The sequence below is a fragment of the Otolemur garnettii genome, unplaced genomic scaffold (assembly GCF_000181295.1).
Source record: "Otolemur garnettii isolate 467f Iridium unplaced genomic scaffold, OtoGar3 scaffold00009, whole genome shotgun sequence".
In the NCBI taxonomy this organism is placed as follows: Eukaryota; Metazoa; Chordata; class Mammalia; order Primates; family Galagidae; genus Otolemur; species Otolemur garnettii.
In genome coordinates, this window is record NW_003852404.1 from 7,207,024 (window position 1) to 7,228,671 (window position 21,648).

Here is a 21,648-nt window from a genome sequence, read left to right on the forward strand (position 1 = left end):
CCTTGGTATACATACTTGGGACAGATCCATAGGCAAATAAAATCCAGCTTCTCTCGGCATAGGAAAAAATTATTCAAATTGTATTCATCTTTCATTCCAATCACTCAATTAGGGCACGTCCCCTGTCGGCCGCTGCGTGAGTGAGCGAAGTAACTATTTTCCAGTGACTGTCCTCAGGTGACCTGTCTAGACGTGCCCAGGAAAAACAATTTAACATTCTCCTAAGCCCCGAAGAAGTCTGTGACGCGCAGGACGCGCCGCGTGGAAGGCCTCAGGCGCACTCGCTGGCCTGCGGAAGCAGCAGGAGCCGAGGAGCCAAGGCCGGCGGCGTGGCGCCCGTCGCCGGGCGCAGGCTCGGGTGGGCCGGGTCGCCTCCCAGGCGGGGCGGGGCAGAGGAGGGCTGGGGTCCGCCCGCCAGGAGGGGGCGCCAGCGCCCCGGGCCCAGCGCCGCCCGCCCTGCTGCGCGCTCGCTTGCCGCGCGGCCGCACATGTGTTTCTGTTTTGTGTTGTAGCATTTGTTCTGGAAGCTCGTATTTACATTTTAAGTGTATCTGGTGAGTGGGCTGGAGCTCTCGTCTGGGCCGGAAAAAAAAAAAGAAAGCCCTCCGATCCATCTTTTAGTTGCTTCCCTTTTTCTCTCCGGTTTCTCATCACTCCAACCAGGTAGGGGCTGAAAATCGAGTGATCAGTTTGTGGGGTCTGGGAAAGTTTTTTTTTTTTTCCTTCTTTTTTAAAAATTAAAGGTGGAAAGAAAAAAAACCTGGGGAAGGGGGGGTTGGGGGATTGAATGAATAAAAAGGGGAAGGAAGGCGGATCCACGTGGTTTAATCGGAGACAGACAGAGATCCCATTGTTCAAAATCAATAAAAAAAAAAAAAAAAAAAGGCAGACAGGGGAAAGCGCAGGGGCGCTGGGGGAGCTGACGGCGGAGCCGGGCAGTTTGTAGCCGGATCGGAGAGACTGGCCGGGCTGCACGGCCCGGGAGGGGTCGGGAGAGAGTTGGGCACCATTAAAGTTTTTATTTCTCGTGTCTGTGCGAGCAGGTGCTTGGGGCTGGGGGCTGGCTTTATTCAGGCTCTCTCCCCCCTCCTCGCGGAGACAGTCCTGATTCGGCTAATTGAGAGCTTGAGGTCGGAACCTTGGAGCCGGGGCCGAATTGGGGTCTTAAGACTGACAGGGGCGTGGGGGGACAGCAGTGCATTACATTGGGTGGACTTGGGGAGGGGGCACAGAGACAAAAGCAGCAGGTGGGGTGACTGGGGTGCAGGGAGCTTCTTTACCACCTGAGGTACCAAAGGGGGTTCCTTAAAGTGTCCCAAAGCCTAATTTTTAATTAAGATGTAGGGCATCACAGGTTCTTTTTCTTTGCCTTTACTTTTTTGGGGATCAGACTGCAATTGCGATGCTTTGTGGGAAAACCTAACTTACGGATGGGCCGGGCGGGGGGAGGTGTCCTTCCCCCCCCCCAAGCGGATTGTATTTGGGGGGCTCTCGGTTCCTTTGCGGGATTCCCCGGAGGACCTGCTCCGGGGCCAGGGAGGGGCGCGATTTCCTCTCCGAACTCGCCCCCTCTCCGCCCACCCCGCGGCCGCCACTTTGGGGAGGGTAAGGGAGGAAGTGGAGGCCGGGTGGCTCGTCTCCTCTCCCCTCCCCCCGCGCAGTTTATAACCCGTCCATTGTGCGCCGCTGCCCCGTGTCTCCCTCCAGCCGCGACCATGCCCAGGAAGAAGGCGGCGGCGGCGGCCTGGGAGGAGCCGAGCTCGGGCAACGGCACGGCCCGCGCCGGGCCCAGAAAACGCGGCGGCCTGGCGGGCAGGAAGCGCGAGCGACCGGAGCGCTGCAGTAGCAGCAGCGGCGGCGGCAGCAGCGGCGACGAGGACGGTCTGGAGCTCGACGGGGCCCCCGGAGGGGGCAAGCGCGCGGCGCGGCCGGCGGCGGCGGGCAAGGCTGGCGGCGCGGCTGTGGTCATCACTGAGCCCGAACACACCAAGGAGCGCGTCGTGAGTGCGAGGTCGGGGGCGGGAGGGGGGCCGGGGCGCGGGCAGCGACGCGTCACCGCGCGCGTTCCGGCCGGGGGCGGCCTCGCGTGGCGCTCCCTGCGGGCGGCCGGGCCGACGCAGGCCGCGGGCTGAATCATCATCGTCGCCGCCGCCGCCTCCGCACAACAAAAGGGCGCGGGTCGGGGCGAGCGGGCCGCGGCCTACCCGACCCCACAGCCGACACCGCGCGGGCCGTTGGCTGTGGGTACAAGCACCTCGGGCTCCCCGGCGGGGGAGGGGCAGCCGGAGCCCGCCCGACCGAGGGGGTCATGGCCCCGCCCCCGGCGCAGCTCGGAGCCGACTCCCATCTCGCCCCTCCCCCTCCTCGCCCTGGGGAAGGGGACTTCGGTAAGTTCGCTTGGGCCGGGGGAGGGGGCGGCGAGCGGCACGGCACGCGCACGTCGGGACCTGGTCTCCTGCACCCACTGCTGTGCCCGTGCGCGGCGGGGAGGGGGCAGCCGGCGCTCGGCGGGGAGCGGCGGTTGTGCCGGGGCTTTGAGGTTCCCGCCGCCTCGACTCCGGCGCCCCGGGGGGGCGGGGCCTGACGGCCGCCGCGCATGCCTGGTGCGTTTCTTAGCCGCCGGGAAGGCGGGGGCTGCTGGCGCCGGGGCGGTGTGCTAAGGCGCATGCTCGGGAGAGCCCGCGGCACCCCCCCTCCCCAGTCGGGGAAGCCCCCCGGCTGAGCAGTGCTTGGGCTTTGTTTGCTGTGTGTGGTCCTAGGCTGCAGGATGCTTAGTATGGGCTCGGTTGTAACCCCCCAGTGAAGAAGCGACTCCTAGAGTCTGCACGGGCTTTACTTTGCTCAGATCTTAAGGTCGTGGCCAACTCAACCTGTGCTCCTGCAAAACCTTATGGAACCAGAGATCTGAACCTGCAGTCCACATCATCCTCACCAGAACTTTCTGCAAGTCTGGTGTGGCATGAGATGTACTTATGGGAAGAGGGTCAAAGCTTTCAGTAAATGCTCACGTAACACCCAAGAAGAGTAAGGACATCCTCTTGGGGTTTGGAATCCGATATGTTCTTCACCGGGTGTTTAGGGGTTAACAGTGCCAGAGAGCTTTCCCCTAGGAGATCTCAGGAAGTGTTTAAATGGTTAGAAGTAGTACCTTCTCTGCATCCACCTTATAGATGAGGAAACTGGGACACAGAGTGTGAGGAGGGTCTTGTCCAAAGTCCTGGATGGAACTAGATTTCCAAATGATGTCACTCATACTGGCGTGGCAAATTGTAAATGGGCTTTACATAATTGCTTTCCCCGTGGAAAGGTTAATGCGTTAGATGGTATAGAGAGCACCAAAATGTCTTGTCCTCAGGAGGTCTTACCAGGGCCCCTGGGTCTTGGGTGCCAGGATAATGGCCAGCCTATCCAGAAACTGGAACACAAGGACTTTCCCTTTGACAGATCACATCCACTGTGCTAGACTCCAGATATTTGCCCTCCAATCTCAGTTTGTTAGGACGAAGCCAAAAAGAAAGGCCAGGTGCGCTTCTGTCTCTTCTATTTTGAGAGAGTTTTCAAAAGCAAGATCGTGTTTGAATATCTGCTTTTGTAGTTGTTGGCTGCATAGCTCTGGGTGCTGATGCATTTTGTTGTGAGGAAGTAAAAGATTCTTACCCCATGCTGAGATTCACCCTCGCTGGCTCCCCACCCAGCCCACCTCTGCCTTCACCAGCACTGCATGAAGCTGGTGTGTCCTGTGGAAATGGCACACTTGTTAGTCTTTCTGGAAGGTTCTCTTGCTCTCTGACTAGACAACAGCAGTCCTTTGCAGTTTATCTGTGTTTCATATTTACATTAGTCTTTAGATTCCTTTTGATACACATACGTACAGAAAAAAAAGAATACGTATGTGCATAGCAGGAATTTAAAACCTCATACATTCCTTCCTCTATCCCCTTGGAGAAACCAAGAGGTCTTGTTAGGCGGTTTCCTTTGGGCAAGTCACCATGCTGCCCCTAAGATAAGAGCATCTGGGAGACTGAGGGTTCAACAAACAATGTTCTTTAATGTTTCATGGAAAGTACATACCCCAAGTTGAAGTTTTCCTTAGTGTCTATTGCAGTGGTTCGCAACCTTCCTAATGCGGCAACCCTTTAATACTGTTCCTCATGTTGTGGTAACCTCCAACCATAAAATTATTTCTGTTGCTACTTCATAACTATATTTTTGTTACTGTTATGAATCTTAATGTAAATATCTGATATGCAGGACGTATTTTCATTGTTACAAAGGGATTGTAACCCACCAGTTGAGAACCATTGATCTGTTGAGTTTTGTCCAGGGTCAGGGCTGTGCCCATGTGGCCCCATTGCCTTCTATAGGCCTAGGCTGGCACTCTGCCCCCTTGTCCTAGGTTGGCCTCCTCCCCAGTATCCCTGTGCCCAGGTTCCTGGTCTCCTGCTGGGGAACAGGCCTCGGGGACCCTGCCTGCTGCCACAGGCCATAGTCTCTAGCTTGTTTCAGAAAGAGCCTTTTTACTGAGCATCTCTCAGGCCTTGCCAGTGTGCAGAGTTGCCTGAGGGAGGTTTGTATGAGAGTAGCTGCCCTAGACTCTAAAACCATGTTGCCTTCAGTCATCTCAAAGCTATGAGTGTTGGGGGTGAGGAAGGGGAAGTAGTGTTATGTTGTTGGGGGGCAAAGTTGCTTTGAGTAAAAGATGAGGTGTTTTTTTTTTTGGAGACAAGTCTCACTATGTTGCCCTGGGTAGAGTGCTGTGGTGTCACAGCTCACAGCAACTTCAAACTCTTGGGCTTAAGCAGTTCTCTTGCCTCAGCCTCCCAAGTAGCTGGGACTAGAGGTGCCCACCACAACGCCCGGCTATTTTTTGGTTGTAGCTGTTGTTTGGCAGGCCCGGGTTGGGTTCGAACCCACCAGCTCCCGTGTATGTGGCTGGCACCCTAGCCACTGAGCTAGAGGCGCTGAGCCAAAAAGATGAGTGTTTTTATGAAATGTTCTTAAGATTTCAGTCTTAGAAATCCTTCACTCTGAGGACCTGAGATTTAGGTGTAATTGTGTCAGATGTGTTTTTTGTCATCAGTTAGATTCAGCCCCAATTCCTTGTGAACTTCACAACCTTGAAGGAAAGCCGATAGCTTTGGCCAAATACTAGAAAATAGGTGTATATAACTCAGACTGTCCAGGTCTTTGTAGTTTCCCAGGCTTGGGCTGCTGAGGTTTGGTGGACCCTGAGTCAAGTCTGTCTGATCTGAAGTAGCAAATAAATGAAACCAAGAAGAGAGCGTGAAGTCTCTTCCAATTGATAGCCCGTCAGGGGATTTGTTGGTGCTGGCATTTGTCCGCAGAAGCAGTGATCTTCTAAATGGAGATATGTTAGAAGTTGGCTCCCAGCCTTGTAAACCTGTTCCTCGAACTTGAGCCATAATTCAAGAATCCCTTTGGACCAGAATACCATTTTGTTGCTTCGAAAAGCTCAGTGCCTTTTCCTGCCATGGCCGTTCATTTCTGCCCAGGTTATGTGTCTAGGTTGCTAAGAGGGAGCAAGGTAAATGGAACTCCTCCCATTGGGGAGACTGTTTCTCTGGCTTTTCTCCTGGGTGGCCTTTAGACACAGCAGTGTTGCAGACCGAGTTCATTTAAAAACCAATCTCTTGCCCCATCAGTGAAGGCTGATGTAGCCTCGGAGGGCTTGATGGCCTCTCACTCCTCCTGTCCTGGCACCTGCACTCACTGGTGTCCCTCTGGGTAGAGTTAGCAGGCATCCAGGTCTCTCTCCCTTGGATGGGCTATCTTAGGGCTGTGACTTAAGGGATGTTAGGAGTTCTGTTCTTTATTTTCATTTTTATTCCACATAAGGTAGAAGGGAGAGTTAAGTTACAGAGAGGTAAAGGTAAGTGGCTTATAGCAAACAGTTGTTAGGCAAGGTGGTCACCTCCGTCTCATGTGGGAGGAAATACGGTCTATGACAAAAACTTGCTTAACTAGTAGTGCCCTTAGGAATCAGAGCACTGTCTGATGGTGGACCCACAGTATACTATGGCTTTCTCCAAATACCCCTTATCAGAAAGGTTGGGCTTTTTGTGTAAGTGCTTAGATAGCTCGATGGGCCAACATCCACATCCCTGACAGTGTGTGGAGGTCACCCAGGGTGGCTCCAGCACTGGTGAAGTTTGCTATAGTGAGTGCCTCTCAGTGTTGGGGAGTCTGGCTTCAACAGTAAATGCTGAACACGGGTGCCCTTGATCCCTGCTGCCCAGGGAGGTTGCTGGGCCTGGAGCAGCCACCATCCTGGTGCCCTTGCCAGCAGCTCCCCGACCCACAGTGCCTCTGCCCCTTCCCCTGCTTCTGCTGCTCCCTCTTTCTAGCTGACTTGAGGACTAGTAGAGCACAAGTCAGTAACTTGGACAGAGAACCCAGGACTTCTCTTTCCACAGGGACTTTGACAGAACCCGCTGACTAGACCTGTAAAATGTTCCAGCCAGTCCTGCCAGTTAAACAAAGAAGGGGAGATAACCAGGGGAAACTAGGCTCCCATTCAAGTAATCTGAGTCTGGGTGCTGCACGGGTTGGACTACCCTCTGATTAAGGTCACTCTCTAAATAATTTAAATTCGGCTAAGTTGTTCTTGGTTCTGTGCTCTTTCATTTCCTCTTTTCCTGCCCCCTGCAGGATGTGTTCCTATAGATGGGCCATCTTCCCCCTGCCGCATACATGCGGCTGAGCAGGCGAGGGGGATGGGCCTCGTACTGGGGGGGTGCTTGTAACATTAGGTTAGGCTAGGGGAGTTTCCTCAGAAGTGGAATTCGTTCATCGTGAAGATGCGTGATCTTAAAAATGTGTGAACCGTACAGTCGCTGTGGAGAGGTCAGAATGATTGGATCTGGAGCTGGCCTTTCTTCTTTAAGCCTTCCAAGAACAACTCCATTCGCAAACAGAAGGAAACTTTTCTTTTCATGTCCTGGAACGGTGATGTAAAGGAAAGCAGAAAGTGAAGTTGACGCTTCCCTTGCCAGTAAGGACTGAGTGGGAAGCTCAGAATTGAATCTTTGACTAACAATCTACTTTAAAAAGTATGTTGTGACATTTAAGGAAGCAAAGTGCTGAGAATATTATGAGTGCCACACAGAATTGGACAATGGCATTTTTAAATGGCACAGATTTCCACTGACAGTCTTGAGAGTTGGTGGCCGTAATGACTTTCTGTGTTGAGAAACTAAGGATGAGAATTGAAGTGCGTGGCTCGTAGCACAGCCTGTCCCTCTAGAGGCCAGGCCCTGGGGAGGTCCCCTGGCTCATGGACAGCTGGGCGAGTGAGCCATCGAAGGCCGCTTGCGTCAGACCCTCCCACACCCTTGTCTTCCTCTGGTGGAGAAATTGAACACCATCCTCTACTATTTTCCTTTGCGATTCCCTGTGGACAGGCTCTTGGCACAGTGGGCACAGGCAGAGGGACAGTGGGGAAGCGGCTGTGAGTGATGGCTGTGCAGAAGTGACTTGGGGCTCCCAAGGCTTGCAGTCCACTGGGGCAGCACCTTTTGCTTGCCATGGGCTGTGTAGACTTGGCCCTCAGGATGAGCTGGATTTAGTAACCTGCTGGGTGAGGTGGCTGGCTTTGCGCAAATAGCTCTATACACCAGTTCGTAGAGGGGAAGGGGGAAATATGATTTGCCTTAATTTCTAGTGTTTTGAAAAAGCTATTTTAAAGAGAAGAAAAAGGCATAACAAATGAACTGCTGCGGGCAGGCAGGTTTGAGGTCACCCACAGGTAGCCGAGTGCTGATGAGGGGGTGGTGGTGGGCTCTGCCCAGGTGCAAAGCCCCCAGGTGGTATACGCATTAGTGATGATTTACTTTCTTTTGTTTCCTGCTGTCATCCGGCAGCCTTGGAAAGCTGGAAACAGCCTTAAACGCTAATGCTTTTCCCTTTCTCTGTCTCTGCAGAAACTTGAAGGGTCGAAGTGCAAAGGGCAGCTTTTGATTTTTGGGGCAACCAACTGGGACTTGATTGGTCGGAAAGAAGTGCCTAAACAGCAAGGTACGAGAATGGTTTCCAAAAACCCATGGTGTGCTTCCTTTGTGGTAGGCGTGCAGTGCAGTTCTGATGACCGCCACCAGGTAGGTATTCCCTTCATTTACAAACAGCCAGGTGACTCACCTGAGGTCACACAGCTACGATAGTGAACTCTGGCCTGCAGTCTCTCGCTTCACAATCTTGCTTTTAAGAACCCAATTCCATTAAGATTAAATGGGGAAAATATAGTGTCATACGAACGTTGACACCTTTTTCCATCTTCACGTCACTTATTTTCATTAAAATGAAGAAGCTGTCCTATGAGATGGTGTCAGAATGTCCTAGGCATTTGTCAAATGTCAGACGTTTCAGAAAAGTCCATATTTCTTTTTTTTTTTTTTTTTTTTTGAGACAGAGCCTCAAGCTGTCCCCCTGGGTAGAGTGCCATGGCATTACAGCTCACAGCAACCTCCAACTCCTGGGCTCAAGCGAGTCTCCTGCCTCCGCCTCCCAAGTAGCTGGGACCACAGGCGCCCGCCACAACGCCCGGCTATTTTTTGGTTGCAGCCGTCATTGTTGTTTGGCGGGTCCGGGCTGGGGATTCGAACCCACCACCTTAGGTGTACGTGGCTGGCGCCTTAGCCAGTTGAGCTATAGGCGCTGAGCCGAAAAGTCCATATTTCTTTGCAGGCTGCCAGGTTATTGCAGGAACTCGTTTGACAGAATAGTCTGTGGAGAGACGGGAGCAGAGAGGTCCTAAGAAATAACTTTCTGTCCTCATGTGCCTTTAGAAAATAGATGTCTTTCCTCAGGAGAAACGGGCCCATCCGAAAGAAGGAAGGCTGGCACGTAGCCACATTTTATGGCTTCTTGATTTCATTTGGAAATACTCCCAAAGTACTTCCAACATTGCTTTGCCCCATGAATAAATATTTGCACACTGGCACACCCTAGAGCCTTAAAACGGGCGTTGGAGATCATCTTGTTCCATGAAAACAGCAGGCATCTCAGCAGTGCCTGGGGCCAGCTGAGAGATGGGTCTGTGGGAAACCCCCCAGCCTTGAGGGCCATCCTCTGGGGGCTGTGTCCACGCAGTAGCTAGTGTCCCAGGAAGTGTCAGCCTAAGCCCCCCGTGTGTTAACGGAGCCTCTCTGCCAGTCCTATGCCTGCGTTGAATCATTTTTCAAACCTGCTCTTGAGATGAGCGGCCTCTTTGCAATCAGACACAAACCCAGAGAGTGGAAGTGACTTCCAGAAGGAAGGCAGGTGGCGGGGCCTAGGTTAGACGCAGGCTTGTTCCATTGCCTCTTGCAGGTGTGGTGTACGGTAGAGGGGAACTTCCCCCATCAGCACCGTACCCCCAACTCCTGGCAGTGGACAGAGGCTGGGGCTCATTCAGTAATGCTTTTTTGTCTCCTTCATTTCCACCTTTACTTCCCAGGTTTTTCTCCTTCCAAATGAAGGCTTATATAATTTCAGAGTATTTTTAAATACCTTTAGGCCTGCTGTAGACTTTCCCAGTAGACAACAGAAGAAAGAGAGGGACGATTTGTTTCCTCGGTGGTGCCAAAAGTGAAAGGAAGAACTTTGTCCTCTCCCTGGTCCCTTCCATCCTTGCAGGGCCTTACCTCAGAGGGACCCCACGAGTGGTTCTGGTGGCATGGGCAGCACGGATGTCTGATTCCTTTACAAGGTAGCAGTAGCACAGCCATCCGTGCTGTGACTCTGATTGGGACCAGGCCCTGGGCATTGGAGGCTGTGGGGCCCAGGACTGCTGCTGGGTGTTCCTTTAGACCTGGACCTCCCGGAGCCCTTGGGTGGGAGGCCAGGAGAAGGCCAGCCTTGCTTTTCCTGTGATAGGTGGCATCCTGGACATTGATGTTCTTGGAGCCACTACAGGGAAAGATGTTTTGGCAAATCTGTAAGCATCAAATCACCTGTGCAGCGTGGCGCCACGTGGCCAGGCTGGGTCAGGTATTCCTCCACCTTCTGCCGCAGGCTGGTACTGCAGCGCAGTTACTGGCCCTCGGTTATGTCACTGTTTTGTTTTCATCACAGACAGACCTTGGCGTTCTCTCTTTTTTCTCCTCCTGTTGTTTTTGTTTTTGAATGAGGTCACTGTCACCAAGTCTAGAGGGAGTGATCCTCTTGCCTCAGCCTCCCAGGAAAAATCCCAATGATTTTTCTTCCATACAGTTCCCTAAGCGTCATGTAATTTAGGTACCTCCATAGGTCTCTTGTGAGGAATTTTAATATAGCCTGGAGGCTGTTATTTTTTTTGTTTGCTCTTTCCCCTGGAAATTGATTTTTCTTTCCACCTTGTAGTAGAGCAGAGTCTTGGGTGGGTGAGGGCTCCATGACCCTGTGAGCGCGTGTGACTGAGTGAGGATGGTGTGTGGCATCCTCAGCTGGGGGCGGAGGGTAGGAAGACACTGGCATTTCAAAGGTACTTTTGCAGGCAGGGGGGTGATTGATGGAGACATCGGGGTCTTAATCCCTGTTCCTATGGTCAGAGCAGCCTTGACAAGCTTGATTTTGGCGTTGGGTAGTGTTTCAAAAGAGTCACCACAGGGCTTCACTCATGGGAGCCCCAGATTGAAAAAATTAAGCCAAAAATTGGCCATGTTCCTGTCTACTAATAGGGTAAAGTGGGGATTGTGACAGTATTGAGCATTTATTGTGTGAGGCATTTATGAGGCCCTGAGCCAAAGCAGGAGACCATAGCTGTGGCCTTTGGGTGGCTTGTCATGGAAAGGGAGGGCAAGTGAGCTCTCAGGGGGAGGGCTGTGGTAGGCTGACCTGAGTTAATGAGGAACAAATGGGAGGTGGGGGAGGACATCCTGGGGGAAGTGAGTGTGGGCAGGCAACCTCACTGGGAGGCAGTGAGGCAACCTCACTGGGGCAGGAAACTCCAGGGTGGAGGTGGGGCTGGCTCAGCAGGGCTCCTCCTTGAGGGCCTGATGGACCTGCTGGGAGGGCAGGTGGTTTCCTGGAGGATGGGGACGAGCAGGGTCAGAGCTTAGAAAGAGCCTTCTGGCTGCAGGGGGGATGGGCGGGCTGGCAGGGACAGAGGTGAGGGAGTTAGGGTTACAGGTGAGAGGGTGTTCTGGGCAGGCTGGATGCCAGGCCTTGACACTTGGAGGTGGTGTCCTCAGCAGTGCATGCGAGTCTGCGGTGTGGGAGGTCAGGCCTGCTGTTGATGTCAGGCCTGGCCAGCTCTTGGGGCAGTCTGTCCCTTGGGCCTCCGAGGTGTTGCAGAGATTCAAGGTGCAAACTTGAAGCTTGTGCAGCTTCCAACTGCCAGGTACCCAGGCTGCCAGGCTTGTACCATCAGAATGTGGCCCCTTGGTAGCTAGCAGCACTTTAAAGGGGTGGTTCTTACCCTCCATCCCAGGTGTTGATGTGCATTCTTCTCTTTGCAGCCGCTTACCGCAATCTTGGGCAGAATCTGTGGGGGCCCCACAGGTATGGGTGCCTGGCGGGAGTCCGGGTGCGGACGGTGGTCTCGGGCTCGTGTGCTGCGCACAGCCTCCTCATCACCACAGAAGGGAAGCTGTGGAGCTGGGGTGAGTACCTCTCTTGAGCCGTCCCCAAGCAGGGCTTCTGCTTGCCTAGGGAAGAGATTGAGGTCCTCTCTCTGAGGCTGTTCAACGTCTGCAGTCCCCATTCTCTCACCTTAGTTCCCATCTAGTCTCCTCTGTACCATGCAGGTAAAGCCCCGTCCTCCCCCTTTCTGATGTCTTTGTGCATATGTAGCCCAGTTCTATGATTCCTTGTCTGAAAGCGGCCTCTTCCTAAATTTTCTAAATATTCTTTTTTTTTTTTTCTTTTTTTGAGACAGTCTCATTATGTCACCCTCAGTAGAGTGCTCACAGCAACCTCAAACTCTTGGGCTCAAGTGATTCTCTTGCTTCAGCCTCCCAAGTAGCTGGGACTACAGGCACCCCCCACATCGCCCAGCCATTTGTTGTTGTACTCGTCATTGTTGTTTAGCAGGCCCAGTCTGGGTTTGAACTGCCAGCCTCGGTGTATGTGGCTGGCTCCCTAGCCTCTGAGCTACGGGCGCCGAGCCATTCCTAAATATTCTGATGGAAGCTTGATCGTCATGATACTGTGGTGCTTAAAAGTGAAAGCCTGTTTTAGGTGGGCTGTCCCTGCAGCAGACAGTCCCCTTCTTGCTTTGCAGCACGGTGTGATTCTGCTCTTGCCACTCTAAATGCCACTGGCTTTTGTGTCTCTGTAGCTCTGGCTGCTGTTCTGTGGCGCACCCAGGTTTGCAGGCTTCGTAGCCCACTGTCTAGTCTGTCCGTTTCTTACGCTGTTCCCCCAGATACTCTAGTTGCCTTTTCTTGGGTTGATTTGCTTTCCCCTTCTGCTGCTTTTCTCACCTGGGAACTTGAGATGGGTTCCCTGTCCTTTCCTGGGGGCGTCTCCACTCCCATGTCAGCGTCCTGCAGATGGCTTTCCTATTTCCTCTTCCAGATCATTAATAAAGTATTGACTAAGGCGCATTTTATTCCCAAGCCCTTCTGGTAGCTCCTGGACTCTTCTTCCAGCTGGGTATGTTGGCATTTGTCCCCACCCTTTGTTTCTGGCCTTTTGGCTAGCTTTTAGCCCATATGACTGCATTTTTATTTCGGTCTGTTTGAACCATTTTTTGTGATTTCATGAGCTGCTGTACCAAAGTCCAAATATATTAACATCTGTTGTCTTCCTGCACTCTGCTAATTTTGTAATTCTGTTGAAAAAACGCCAACAAGTGTGTCTGGCCCAAATTTATACTTTATAGTCTCTTGACATGCTGACACTGCCACGATTTTTATTTTCTTCGGGTTGGCATTAAGGTGTGTTCCTGCCCCCAAAGCACCCTGCCTACTCATGCTTTAACAGTGAACACAGCCTTTGTGTCAGTGTTCCAAACTTTAACTCTTATTTTCACTCTCTTCCTTACTGAGCTTCTCTTAATGGGGGTTTCTAAAAGCGTGCTTTGTGCTGGCCTGTGGGCAAAGAACAAAGTGCATCTTGCTGTCCAGATGTGTGGCCTATGAGCCGACTAATGCTACAGGGGGTGTCATGAGTCCACTGTTAGTCACTCTAAAAGGCAGAGGGATGTTGGGCGGCGCCTGTGGCTCAGTGGGTAGGGCGCCGGCCCCATATACCAAGGGTGGCAGGTTCAAACCCGACCCCGGCCAAACTGCAGCCAAAAAATAGCCAGGTGTTGTGACTGGCACCTATAGTCCTAGCTACTTGGGAGGCTGAGGCAAGAGAATCACCTAAGCCCAGGAGTTGGAGGTTGCTGTGAGCTGTGACGCCGCAGCACTCTACCAAGGGTGATAGAGTGAGACTCTGTCTCTACAAAAAAAAAAAAAAAAGGCAGAGTGATGTTGTCCAGCATCCATAGTATTATCACCATGGGAGAGGTTGATGTGTTGCTCACGTGGGGTCTGCCCGGTGGGCCTTTTAGCCTTCCCCAGGCGTGAGCCCCAGAGACAGGGGAGACCCAGGCATTGTTCTGTGTTTCACATGTCTTTCACTGTGAACTTGGGTAGCTCCTGTTGGAAGTTGGCATTGCCTCTTCTGCCAGAATGCTGATGCTGGCCATTAAGCCAGATTTTCTTTCATTTAAGAACACGTCCAGTGGCTCAGTGCCTGTGGCTCAAGTAGCTAAGGCTCCAGCCACATACACTTGAGCTGGCAGGTTCAAATCCAGCCCAGGCTGGCCAAACAACAATGACAGTTGCTGCCAAAAAATAGCCGGGTGATGTGGTGGTTGCCTGTAGTCCCAGCTACTTGGGAGGCCGAGGCAGGAGAATCGCTTGAGCCCCCTGTGAGCTGTGATGTCACAGCACTCTACCCAGGGTGACAGCTTGAAGGTCTGTCTCAAAAAAAAAAAACCAAACATATCCAGGGATGGTTTCTTCCTGGTAGTGCAAAGCCTCTTGTAGTTGGAGGCCCTTTGCTGACTCTGCAGCCCCGTGGGACCATTGATCTCTGGCTCTGCTTTTCTCATGACCTATAAAGGTGTAAAGTTCATCATTGGGGAAGGATGTGACCCCCTTCCTCCTCAGAATTGCTCAAGAAAATCTTCATAAATCTCTTTACTGATTTATTTATTTTTGGGGGGGGCACGGTCTTAAGCTATCGCCCTAGGTAGAGTGCTTTGGTGTCACAGCTCACAGCAACCTCTAATTCTTGGGCTCAAGCGATTCTTCTGCCCCAGCCTCCCAAGTAGCTGGGACTCCACAACACCCGGCAATTTTCTTTTGTTGCAGTTGTCATTGTTGTTTTGGCTGGCCCGGGCTGGGTTTGAACCCGCCAGCCTCTGTATGTGGTCGGCACCCTGCCTGCTGAGCTTTAGGTGCCACCCTAATTTTTTCTTTCTTTCTTTCTTTTTTTCTTTTTTTTTTTTTTTTGAGACATTCTCAAGCTATTGCCTTGAGTAAAGTGCCATGGCGTCATAGCTCATAGCAACCTCCAACTCTTGGGCTCAAGCGATTTTCTTGCCTCAGTTTTTCTATTTTTATTAGTGATTTTTGCTCAGGCTGGTCTTGAACGCGTGAACTCAAGCAATTCACCTGCCTCAGCCTCCCAGAGTGCTAGGATTACAAGCATGGGCCATCATGCCCAGCTGAAAATCTCCATAAATCTCAATGTTAGGTTACACATTTGTGGTTCTCTGTGTGGGAGGGACCTGAGAATGGCCCATTGAGTTATTTTGCGTTGGAGCTTATGTAGCCTGTGTTGGAAACTAGACAAGGTATAGGGGTTTCTGGCCCTCTTTTTTGGCTCAGCCAACTTGCCACCTGTGTTTTGGAGCCATTTTTTAGAGGGCCTGTGTGTTGCAGAGGACTTGGTGGCAGGGAGTGGCCCCCTTGGGCCTTCCTTCCACAGGGAGTTATTTTCACAGGTGCAGAGCTTTGGCCACATCTGGAGCAGCTCAAGAGGTGGGAACTGGTCCCTGGAGGGGTGGGTGTGTGTTCAGGGCAGGTCTGAACTTTGTTGGCAGGGTGCAGGTATAAGGGGTAGGGTTGCCATTGTCCTGTGAGCACCATTTATAGGGCAGAGACTGAACTGTCCACAGTAGATGCTCAGGGCACTGAGGTATTTGAAATTTGTCAGCCAGGTATCAGATGGGTACGGTCTTAAAATACATTTCAGAAGGAAGGGACAGAGGGGGTGGTTGTCTCACAGGCACCATGAGAAGTGGGAACTGTGTGTTTCCGTGGGCATGCCTGCCTGTGTGTGGCATCTGGGTCGCACTGAGCCTTCCTCCTGTTCCCCTTGGCAGCAGAGATGTAGGAGGTGTGCATAGGTGTGTCCCACTGCTGCCCAAGGACGGGGGTCGGAGGAGGCGCAGCAGGTGCCTGCTGTGGGCTGCACCAAATCTTACACAGGCCATTCATATTCACTCTAGTGGGCAGAGAAGGTGGAATTTTTTTTTTTTTTTTTTTGAGACAGAGCCTCAAGCTGTCCCCCTGGGTAGAGTGCCGTGGCATTACAGCTCACAGCAACCTCCAACTCCTGGGCTCAAGCGAGTCTCCTGCCTCTGCCTCCCAAGTAGCTGGGACCACAGGCGCCCGCCACAACGCCCGGCCGGCTATTTTTTGGTTGCAGCCGTCATTGTTGTTTGGCGGGTCCGGGCTGGGGATTCGAACCCACCACCTTAGGTGTACGTGGCTGGCGCCTTAGCCGGTTGAGCTATAGGCGCCGAGCCGAGAAGGTGGAATTTTCTTCCCTGGATCTTGGCTGTCGAGTGTAGAGGGCGCCTTCCAGGAGACACAGACTGGCCTCATTTGAGAGTGTGTGTCCTTGCCTTACAGTGCTGCTCTGGCCACCCTGTCTCCTTTCTACTTTATCTTACTGTGATCTCCAGGTCGAAATGAGAAGGGGCAGCTGGGACATGGTGACACGAAGAGAGTGGAAGCCCCCAGACTCATTGAGGGTCTCAGCCATGAAGTGATCGTGTTGGCAGCATGTGGGCGGAACCACACCCTGGCCTTGACTGGTAAGGAAGTGACTGGTTCCTTCTACATTAGGCAAGGGGCCAAGTGGTCCACCGTGAAAGGGGGGGTGGAGGCCACTGCTATGACTATTGGTCAAGATTCGAAAGATGCCGCAGGAGCCAGATGGTAGGTGGCTTCTTGAGGGTGTTGCGAGCCTCCCCCGTGGCCACGGGAAGCCCGTCTGGGAGTCTGAGACAGCTCGCTATGTTTTTATGCACGCCCAGTTTCTGATGTGAATTGGTTTTGCTCTGAAGTACCAATTCACCATATTTTGGACTCTCTCACTTGCAAATGAGCTGTTTTTTTTTTATAATTTTGATGCCTTTGATTCCAAATCTAGTTGAAAACATGCAGTATTACTTTCCCCTTTGTGGGATTCTTCCTTCTTTCCTTCCTTCCAGAAACGGGCTCCGTGTTTGCGTTTGGGGAGAACAAGATGGGGCAACTGGGCCTTGGCAACCAGACAGATGCCGTCCCCAGCCCGGCTCAGGTAACTGCTCCCCTCCCCCAGTTAAGAATCGGTGGCTTCTTGCTTCTCCTGACTTTCGTGTTTGGTTTTTTGAGGTGAGGTCATGTACTTCTCCCCATTGTTTGACTTAATTCACCCCTTGTGAAAAGAGGGTCCAGATGCTGTTAAGTTCGAAAGTTGCATACTATAGGGCCATTTCACAGGGCTCGCCTAAATACATCCTGCCTATCAGATATTTACATTACAATTCACATGGGTAGCAAAATTACAGTTCAGAAGTAGCAACAAAAGTAATTTTATGGTTGGGGGTCACAACATGAGGAACTGTATTAAAGGGTTGCAGCATTAGAAAGGTTGAGAACCACTGCTATAGGGGGTGTCCCAAAGGCTGCCCATTAAGTTGCTATACATAAGAAAACTGAGAAACTATAGTTAAATGTGCCTTTATTTACAAAATATTCATTGCAAAAATTCACAAAGAGTTACTTTGTGAACAAAGGTACATTTAGCTATAATTACCCATTTTGCATGGGGAACTTACGGAGCCTCCCGCAGTTGGGACATCCTGTAGTCTTTAAAACAGGTTTTGTGGCCACTTAAGGAGTGGCCTTTGGGGCACCCTATAGTCTTTAAAACAGGTTTTGTTTGTGGTCAGGTTGAACTACCGTGAAAACTTTTTCTTTCTATATGGGAGAAATATATTAGGCCTTGATTTAGGATTAAGTTGGGGAGTAAGATTTATACCTTAAAAATTTACTACTAATAAAAGGCAGAGGAATGCTAAGGGCCTAATTAGTGGTTTAGGTGATGAAAGGAAGGACTTGGCTTTCTTGATCTTAAAAAGAAACAGTGGCTTTGAACTCTACTCCTTATTGGGAAAGGGGGGAGGGAATTGTGAGGATGTTTCTTTACATAGATTCTATGCTTTGTATTACAGAAATGCCTTCAGCTTTTGCCTTCAGAATTGTTGAGTTTATTAAATACCTTTGTATCCTAATAATTGTTTCATACCACGATGCAGAAAGGTAGAGACTTTATCAGTCCTTTTAAAAATGACTGAGTCTTCTGTCTTTTATTTTCAGATAATGTACAACGGCCAGCCAATTACCAAAATGGCCTGTGGGGCTGAATTCAGTATGATAATGGACTGCAAAGGAAACCTCTATTCCTTTGGGTGCCCTGAATATGGTCAGCTGGGTATGGAAATATATTTTTTAAAAGCTCCATAATCTAACTGGGTATCAGAACCAGAAAAATCAGTGTGGGGCTGCACGCATGTGTTAGAAATGTGGGGAATTGATCTCAGATAATAGCCTTTATCCATTAAGTGGATCTCAAGTTTAATGGAACAGTGTGGCGTAATTCACGAGGGTTACAAAGTATTGCCCCTATTTGCCTCAATGAAAAAGTCAGGACCGGGGTCTGACAAAAGATTTTTTTCTCTGATTTGAGATCTCATTTATATAAAAGGATTTCAAAGTTAAAAAACCCGCCTTCATTCAGCTTCACATTTAAAGGTTTCCCTTTTCTGAAAATAAGAAAATCGCCCAAGATGAAAGTTGTTCTGAAAACCCTGGCCTGGGTGATTATTTCAGACTCCCACTTCCGTGTTGGAGGAATGGGGGGGGGGTGGCGGGGGACCCCAGTTCTCCTCCCCAAACAGACTGCATGCATCCAAAATATACTGAGTATGTTCTACTCTCACTGAGTAGAAAAATTCAGAAAGCCCTTCTCAAAAGAGTAGGAAAGGTCTTGGATCCTCCTCTGGCACCTGCCCGCCCGTCTGCAACCCATCGCCTTGCGGGTGGGCGGTGCAGAGTGCGGCGCGGGCGCCCCCTGGCGGCCGGCGCGCTCCCGCAGTGCCGGGATCTGGGTTGCTGGGTCTCGCGTCACCAGCAGCCGGCAGATGGAGAGTGTATAAATAGACCGCGGAGACGCGATGGCCTTGGACTTCAGGGAACAGTGACTTTGTGAAACTAAATATACCTTGAGTCAGAAGTGAGTAAGAAAGAGCAGCTCTCCTTGCGAGTTCCTGTTGGTTGCCGGGGCGTCTGGGCCTGTTGGGGAGCCGTTTCCATGGCCACGGCCCCGCCAGGCCAGACACCGGAAGTGCGAGCTGTGCTTCCGGCTACGTGTGTGGCCCCTGCTGCCACCCCACTCCCCGGGCGCCTGGTCTAGGCCGATCAGGACAACGGAGGGTGGGAAGGATAACGGCTACCGTTTTTGAGCAGCTGCTGTGGCCACCAGTGACCATTTCGGCACATAAAAGTGCGTACAAACCGATTGGTTCTGTTTACACTCACTGAAGGTGTTTGGGGACTTGGCTTGATTTGGATCAGGAGAGGTGCCAGCTTGTTTTAAAACATGTTTTCAATTTGATTGTCTAGATCCAGGCATATCCCTTTTAGAATTAGAACATAAACGTGACCTTGGAAGAGTTCCCTGCACACACTCACACACTTGAGCTCTTCTGCTTTTTGCAGTGTGTTTACTGGGTCAGGTAAAGCAAAGAAGCTGTGGCCACTTCAGAAGAGTAGGGAAGTCCCTTTGTTCGATGTTTTTTGGAGCAGTTGTTAGCTGATAACATGGAGAAACCAGGTGATGTGCACAGCTCCTTTAAAGGAGGTAGAGGGCAAAAACAGTCCCAAAATGTGCTTCCCGCTCCCTCTGGGGCTTGTCAATCAGGTTTAGTAGCCATCATTTTGATACCACATAAAAGAGACTCAGGTAGTCATTTGTTGACTGCTGTATTGAAACCTTGTCCAAAAGAGTGCAAGTATCCCCCCAAACACCATTTTGGTGTGAGAGGCAGCTTCCAGTGTCCTATGACTCACTCTGTTTACTATGATGTCCTTAAATTCATCATAGCTTTGAAGATGGTGGAATCCTTAATGTCTGCCCTTGGACTTTTAAATTGACAGGTGTATTCCAGTAGAAAGAATGTCAGCAGTGGAAAATTGGGGCCATAATACGTGTTTTAAGTAATGTAGAACTGCTTATGAAAAGAATGTTATAAAACAGTGCCCTGATAAACCCAGTAATTTCATCCTGCTTATTTTAGTTGTGATTTCAAGATAACATTTGTTCCTTGGTAACCATGGGGGATTGGTTCTAAGATTCACTGTAGGTACCATAACTGGAGGAGTCTGAAGTCCCTCATATAAAATGACATGATATTTGCATATAACCTATGCACAATGTCTTATATGCTTTTGAGGGGGAGGTGGCATACAGGGTCTCATTTTGTTGCCCGGGCTATAGTGCAGAATGTGTCGTCATAGCCCACAGCAGCAACATCAGACTCCTGGGCTCAAGCAATCGTCTTGTCTCAACCTCCCCAGTAGCTGCTACATTGGCCACCTCCTTAAGTTGACCTGATTTTCATAGACCAGGCATGTACCACATGTATGTATCAGAATAATAGTAGGCCTAGTTCCTTTATGTTGACCACCTCTGTATTTTGACCAGTTAATTATAGTCTCTTGGGTAGTCAGCTTCAGAGGCTCTACTCCAACTCATCTCTACATTACTTAAAACACATAATACAGTGTAAATGTTATATAAACAGTAGCTGTACTATATTATTTGTGTTATTTGTTGTTCTTCCCCTTCCTAGTAGTTTTGGTTTGCAGTGGGTTGACTCTGAATGCAGATGTGTGGACATGGAAGGCTGATGATGATGATGATGATTATTTTGAGACAGTTTCATTATGTCGCCCTCAGTAGAGTGCAGTGGTATCACAGCTCACAGCAACCTCAGACTCCTGGGCTTAAATGATTCTCTTGCCTCAGTCTCCCAAGTAGCTGGGATTATAAGCTTCCACTACAACACCCTGCTATTTTTTTGTTGCAGTTGCCACTGTTGCTTTAGCTGGCCCAGGCTGGGTTCAAACCCACCAGACTTGGTGTATGTGGCCAGTGCCCTACCCACTGAGCTACAGCACCAATCCATGTTCAGCTATTGTTTAGAGACAAGGTCTCACTTTTGCTTGGGCTGATCTCAAATCCGTGAGGTCAGGCAGTCCACCCACCTTTGCCTCCCAGAGAAGCCTGACTATTTAAATAACACAGCATTCTCTCTGACATACCAGCAAAGTGTCAGTGTGCAAAGAAGTACGCTGTCAAGGGGGTAGGATTAACCAGAGGCGGGGGCCTGGGGGTGGGTGGGGGGCTAACTTAACATGCCCAACTATGATATGACAGTTAATGACTATAGCATGGGGTTAGGAGAAGTTTGTGATTACAAATAGCAGCACCACCAGCATGGTGTGTACCCAGGGCTCCATAGCAGCCCGGTCCCTAGTTTGGTGACCTGGTGAGCTGGGTCTTTGTGAACCCTCGGCCTGCTGTCCATCAGAGCATAGAATTGTAGGCTTTGTGTTAAGGTTACTGATAATTCATGAAAACAGAAGCCTGGAATTGGGCGTTGAAATTTGCTGTCCATTCTTGGCCCATCTGGTGTTCCTTGAGGTCTCCTAGCTATGGTGCAGATGCTACTTGGTAGATAGACCGTTCTTTTGGATTCACAGCTTCCTAAGTTTTTGGACTACAACCCAATCTGTATGTAGAATACTAGACATAACTAAGGATTTGGGCAACAAAACACCCCTGTGAGGAGTATCCTCTGGTTGTTTTTTACGGTATTCTGTTTACTTTTTCTAAAGTAATTGGTCTCAAAGCAGAAAGTTAATTTCATGACCTGCTAATTGGGCTGTGCCTCAAATAGGAGAATGCTCTTTGTTGACCAAAATGTCCGGGTAGGGCCCAGACTGGCCCAATTCGGATCGGTGGCCTGGGCCAGTTGCAGAAGCCCAGGGTGTGGGAGCTCGCCTGCTACAGGCAGCAAGCACTTTGCCATGTCCCTCGTGCCCCGTTTGTGGTTGCTGATGCTGGCTCTGTAATCACTACAGGACACAACTCGGATGGGAAGTTCATTGCCCGGGCGCAGCGGATAGAGTACGACTGTGAGCTGGTACCCCGGAGAGTGGCCATCTTCATTGAGAAGACGAAAGATGGGCAGATTCTGCCCGTACCAAACGTGGTTGTTCGAGACGTGGCCTGTGGCGCTAACCACACAGTAAGGCTTGATTTTTTTTCTTCTCAATTCCAGAGAGTCATGCCAGGCTAGAGGGTGTATTTGTGTGTAAGAGTCCCAACACATGGTAT

General features: G+C 50.8%; 1 protein-coding gene across 1 annotated transcript in view; it reads left to right on the plus strand.

The window, feature by feature from the left end:
- Positions 1–453: 453 nt before the first annotated feature.
- Positions 454–21,648, plus strand: part of RCC2 (regulator of chromosome condensation 2) — a 30,774-nt gene continuing 9,579 nt past the window's right edge. The window contains exons 1-8 of the mRNA XM_003783858.3: positions 454–663; positions 1,708–2,000; positions 7,941–8,034; positions 11,433–11,576; positions 15,884–16,015; positions 16,415–16,503; positions 17,565–17,679; positions 21,393–21,559. Coding sequence (XP_003783906.1) covers positions 1,716–2,000; positions 7,941–8,034; positions 11,433–11,576; positions 15,884–16,015; positions 16,415–16,503; positions 17,565–17,679; positions 21,393–21,559 — 1,026 coding nt within the window. The 5' untranslated portion in view covers positions 454–663; positions 1,708–1,715. The remainder of the gene's footprint in view (positions 664–1,707; positions 2,001–7,940; positions 8,035–11,432; positions 11,577–15,883; positions 16,016–16,414; positions 16,504–17,564; positions 17,680–21,392; positions 21,560–21,648) is intronic.